The sequence below is a fragment of the Desmodus rotundus genome, chromosome 12 (assembly GCF_022682495.2).
Source record: "Desmodus rotundus isolate HL8 chromosome 12, HLdesRot8A.1, whole genome shotgun sequence".
Lineage (NCBI taxonomy): Eukaryota > Metazoa > Chordata > Mammalia > Chiroptera > Phyllostomidae > Desmodus > Desmodus rotundus.
Window position 1 is genome coordinate 44,903,329 of NC_071398.1, and position 5,072 is coordinate 44,908,400.

General features: G+C 58.6%; 1 protein-coding gene across 1 annotated transcript; it reads right to left on the bottom strand.

Annotated features, from left to right (window-relative positions):
- Positions 1-2,983: 2,983 nt before the first annotated feature.
- On the bottom strand, positions 2,984-4,608 carry LOC139440463 (tetrapeptide repeat homeobox protein 2-like). Its single transcript, XM_071220089.1, has 3 exons — positions 4,500-4,608; positions 4,051-4,220; positions 2,984-3,586 (listed from the first exon to the last, which is right to left on the bottom strand). Exons 1-3 carry the CDS (start codon positions 4,606-4,608, stop codon positions 2,984-2,986), a joined length of 882 nt encoding a protein of 293 aa, XP_071076190.1.
- Between the last annotated feature and the right edge of the window lie 464 nt (positions 4,609-5,072).

Genomic DNA, 5,072 nt, shown 5'->3' on the forward strand with positions numbered 1-5,072 from the left:
CATGCTGACAGCTCTGTGTCTACTGAGTCCATCTGCTCCTCAGCAGAGCAGTGACTGAGGTTTGCATGTAGGAATGAATCCCTTCATTCTCACTCCCAGAGACCCTGCTGCATAAAAATGTTAAAACGGCAGGAGACAAAGTTGAGGCCCACGGCATCTGAGACGAAGGAAATGGCTAAACGTGAAGGTCCCCCTGTGGGGTGCGCGTCCTCTAGGGAAGGGCCTGGCAGACTGGAGTTGGAGGTGCCAGGTAATACGTCTGCGTGGAAGGGGCAACAGAGAGCAGATTCCAGGTGAGGTGTCCAATGCCCACCTTCCCCCTCGCCAGGATGAGAGCCAGCACCCCTGGATTTCAAACAGTGATTCTGTCTACTTCAAATAGCTCTCTATCCTCGGCGCCACTCAAAGACTCCACTTGTCACTGCTGGAAATCGGCTTGCCTCTTCAATTTTCTCCAGTTGCCATCTTTGCATCCGAGAAACACAAGCTAGAAGCTGATCATCTGCCTGCCTGGCCCTGCAGTCCCTCGGATCTGGCTGCCTTCTTACAGTCTGGTCCAGATTCATTCCACCTGGAGAGTGGGACACCCCCTATCTCCGGGTCCCAGTCCATACCACGCTGTTCCCTAGCTATTTCTGCTGACTCGGACCTGCTGAATTCAGAGACCCTTCTGGCCCCTTCTGCCCCCTCATTCCTGGGCTCTCCGGATTTCCCTTTGGCTTCCTCCTCCCCTCTCTGATCGTCTGACCAGGCAAGGACCCTTCTACCCGCACCACTGCCCTCTCCACCCCACTCACCCAGAACGGCCTTAAGCTTGAACTTCACCCGTGCGTTCAAGGTACAATGAACTCTCTTCCTATACGCCCTGAGTCTAAAAGCTTCACTTTCTCCACAGCAAAACGCACAGATTCACATCTTTACCACGGATGCCATGGAGACCACCAATAGGTCTGCAAGGACTGCCGTGGGTACCATCACAGACGGACCTGTGTGGTGCGCAGGGTCCCCGGTAGGCGTCAGCAACTTCAACAGGGAGCCCATAGCCATATGACTGAGGGCGCAATTTTTTTAAATTAATTAATTAATTTTGCTACAGCTAGGCAAAGAGAAATTCTTGCTCTGGCACTACCCTGGAAGACACAGCTATGGGGAACTTAAGACCTGAACTGAGGGAGAAGCCCAGGCATTGCTATTGGGGATGGTCGGGGCACAGCCTGGGCTTGTGAGGAGACCTAGGGTGGAGCTTCCTAGGAGTTGGTATTATCCCGCGTGCAGAAAAAGGGTGTGTGGTGGGGAGGAGGGTTGGGGAAGGAGGTGGAAAGGAACTGAGAAGATGAGCAAGGGACGTACCCTGTGTCACTTAATCCACTCACTTTCTACTCGGTCAGTCCGGACTTGTGCAAACTCTGTCTCCATTCTTTAGAAAATGAATCCGGTTTCCATTCACGCCAGGTCCTTGCGTATCTGCAGCGCGACGTGGGCTCTGCCCTCCCTCCCCCCACCCCCACCCCCACCCCCGCCTCTGCCTAGGGTGCGAATCCGAAACTCATCTCCTACCTCCTGCCCTCAAGAACTTCCCCAAGGTCTCCCCCACCTGAGCTCCCTCTGCAGGAATAGGTGGGAAATTCTTGGATTTCTTCCTGCAGTTCCTACGATGTTAGGGTCTAAATGGAGTTTTGGTTCCAGTGGTGTGGGGGTGTGCGGGTGCGTCCTTGCGCGTGCGTCCGTTCGCGCGCTCGCGCGCAACCCTACCTGGGTCTCTCCGGGAAGCGGGAGGGGCTTTCATTGCATCCCGCCAGTCCGCCTGTCCCTCCCGCACCCCCAGCACTCCCCGCCCGCAGTGCGCCCGAGACCGGCCGCCAAATCTGATCTAATTGTCTCTGTGCTCCGACGAGGCTGGCCTGGCCTGAGAGGGTTGGAGCGTTTGCTGTGTGGGACCAGGACCGGGTCAGGGAACCGGCTGGGGGAGACGCAGGGGCCAGCACGGCCACAAGGAGGCGGCAGAGGAAGCGGGAGGTGAGGCAAAGGAGCAGAGACAAGGGGTCAGGGGCGCTCCCACCCTGCTGGACTGGGGGTACCCGAGGAGGAGGCAAACTCGCAGTCCCTGCAGGAAACAGTGTTTACAAGGTAACCATGCACTTTATTAATTTTCAAATCATAAATCCCCCCGCAATGTCCAGGTAAGCCATTAGCACTTGAACAATTGGAGTCAGGTCCCTGCCTCAAAATAATAGTATCAACTGATAACAAAGTCGGTCAACTGAGTCCTATAAATAGGGCGTATTTGAAAATACCTTCCAAAAAGTCAGGCAATAATCCAGCGCTAGAACTGAACCCACATAAATCTGTGCCTAAGCCCATGACGATTAAAATCAAAACACTTTGTAGGGAACCTTTGTAAAATTCTAATGAAGAAAGAAACGATAGACTTAGATTGGATTTTAATTTTTTTTAATTATTTCATTTACTTGGTTTTACACACAGGGTGAGGGAGGGAGAAGGAGCCAGAGGGATACATCCTTGTACAAGAGAAACACGGGTGGGCTGCCTCCTGTACGCCCCCACGTGGCCCTCGACCCAGGCATGGGCCCTGACTGCGAATCAAACGGGCCACCCATCAGTTCCCAGGCAGGCTCTCAATCCACTGAGCCACACCAGCAAGAGCTGAGTGTGATACTTAGACTGTAAATCTCAGCAGCGGACCTCTAACTCCCAAAGTTAGAGAAATACAAGTGGATTCACGCTGCACCAGAGTAACCCACCACCAAGCCCCGCCAGCCCTGCTTCCCGCACCCGCCTGGGCCCACGGTGCTGGAACAGACACCCTGGTCGCCTCTGGTCCCACGGGGTCTGGAGGACTTCGCTGGGACAGATGCCCCGTTAGACCCAGGGACATCCTGGGGTCAGAGTCCTTCCCATCCACAGAGTCCATTCCTTGGTTCCCAGATGGAGGAGGCGAGGAGGAGGGTCCCTCTAACGGGTCTCACAGGGACAGCAGATCCAGGAGATCAATGTCTGGCCAGAGATCCCCGTCGTTTGAGTCCTCAAGACTGACTGGGACCTCGGCTGGAGCTGGAACTGGAGCTGGAGATGCAGCTGGAGCGGCTGCGCCGGGGACCGGATTCTGGGCGTCCTGGGCAGGAGCCCCCCAGGCCTGCAGGGGGCTGGAGGCACTGGATTCCGCTGCTGCAATGCCTCCCAAGGGGTTGTGGAAACCTGAGCCCCCAGGAAGCATAGAGCTGCCGGAGGACTCGGGATCCTCGGGAAACAATAGGTCCCAAAGGGACTCCAAGTCCTCAGTGAACCCAGGACCCGAGGGCAATACCGGGTCCTCGGCGAACCCAGGACCCAAGGACAATACCGGGTCCTCGACGAAACCAGGACCCGAGGGCTGTACTGGGTCCTCAGTGAACCAAGGAGGCGAGGGCAGTACCAGCTCGTCTAGCAACCCAGGTCCCACTGCAGCAGGTGCGGCCCTGTGGACTCCTGGGCCCAGGGACGAGGCACGGGCTTTCGAGCCAGGCTGCCTGGTTCTGGTTCCTCCCTGCAGCCTAGTCTGTTTGGCCCGGCGGTTCTTGAACCACACCTGGGGTGAGAGGGGACGGGAGCAAGTGTAAGAGGACAGGAGCTTGCAGCACCCACTTTTGCCCAGGGGTGAGGCGGCCCAGGTGAGGAGGGCCACGTGGCCTCACACATCTCCCTCCCCCCACAACCCAGCTTTTGGCTCCTGGGTTCAGTGGCCACAGGCGGGGACACCCAGGGGCCAGGACGCGGTCTGCCCCAGAGCACCCCGGGTTCAGAGAGGCCCTGAGGCCCAGGCATGGGGAGACTCCGGGGCATCGCTTTGGGGATAATTGCGTTGGCCGGTTTGCACCACACAGGGTGAGGTGGGCTCGGGGCTGGGCCCTGGGTCCACACGGGTGATCCCTTGCTATCGGGGTGACCCCGGGCAGCACTGGGCTCTCTGGCCCCTCATCCGCCCCACCTGCGGCCCAGAGGGAGGGCAGGCGGCCTGTGGTCTCCAAGCCCTGGGATTGGGTCGGGAGGTACCTGCACTTGCTGTTCCTGGAGGTTCAGCCTGGCCGCCAGGGTCTCGCGCTCTTCGTAGGACGGGTAATGGTTGTTCTGGAAGAACCTCTCCAGCTCATCCCGCTGTACCACGCTGTACACCGAGCGCTGCCGTCGCTGCCGCTTTGGGGGCCTTAGGGGCAGCGAGAAGCCTGGAGGAAGAGGAAAATGGTGTCAAAAGAGCCTCACAGACAGTCCCCAGGTAACCCCACCTGGGCCAGGCCCTTGACAGCAGGTGAGGATGGGAGTGGGGGCCGAGGCCAAGGTCGGGGCCGCGCTGTGGGTGCAGCCTGGCATCCAGACCAGCCGCCCAGACCCTCCACCTTCCTGACCCGGCCCCTCACCTGTCTACGCCTCAGTCTCCACATCTTCAAAATGGGCACAAGAACAGCGCCCGCAGCCCGCACAAGCATGCGGGGACCCAGGCTCACGCAGCCTGGCGCCAGGTGGTTCCCGCCTCACCTGCTTCACCACCCTCCACTCGCTGCAGGGAGCCACCCGCACTTGCAGGAGGCTGCGGGTGCCAGGCCCTATTCTCATCACGCTGCTCCCAAATATCCTTCCAGCCCCAAACTCACTAGGCCCTCCCAGACAAGGGGTCCTCTTCTGCACGCCCAAGAGCCCGCTGGCACAGCCTCGGCCCTCCGCCTCTTCTCCCTTCCTGCCTCGGTGGGTCCAGACTCACCCTCCCAAGACCTGGGTTCTTGCATCCTGGATGCTGCTGAGTCTGCCGTGTTTGATGCTCTGTCTTCCAGGTCTGGGCTTTAAATACCCCCGAGTGGGACCTCAGGGTCCTCGGAAACCACCTTCACCCTTGGCCACGCCCCCTCAGGAGACGCATTCCTGGACTAATCCTTTTATTGAGGACCTACTGTGTGTGGGGCCTATCTTGGGGAATGGAACCTGAGAGGCCAGATAGCCTGGGGCTGTAGCTCGGGAAGGGGGTGGAGTAAGGTAGGGTGGGGTCACGTGGGGTGAGGAGTCGCGGGGACTTAACCATTCCT

Coding starts and splice junctions, on each gene's coding strand:
- LOC139440463 (XM_071220089.1), bottom strand. CDS start 4,608: ATGAGAATAGGGCCTGGCACCCGCAGCCTCCTGCAAGTGCGGGTGGCT. Junction 4,221..4,499: donor ACCACCTGGCGCCAGGCTGC/GTGAGCCTGGGT, acceptor CTCTTCCTCCAG/GCTTCTCGCTGCCCCTAAGG. Junction 3,587..4,050: donor TCCAGGAACAGCAAGTGCAG/GTACCTCCCGAC, acceptor CTCTCACCCCAG/GTGTGGTTCAAGAACCGCCG.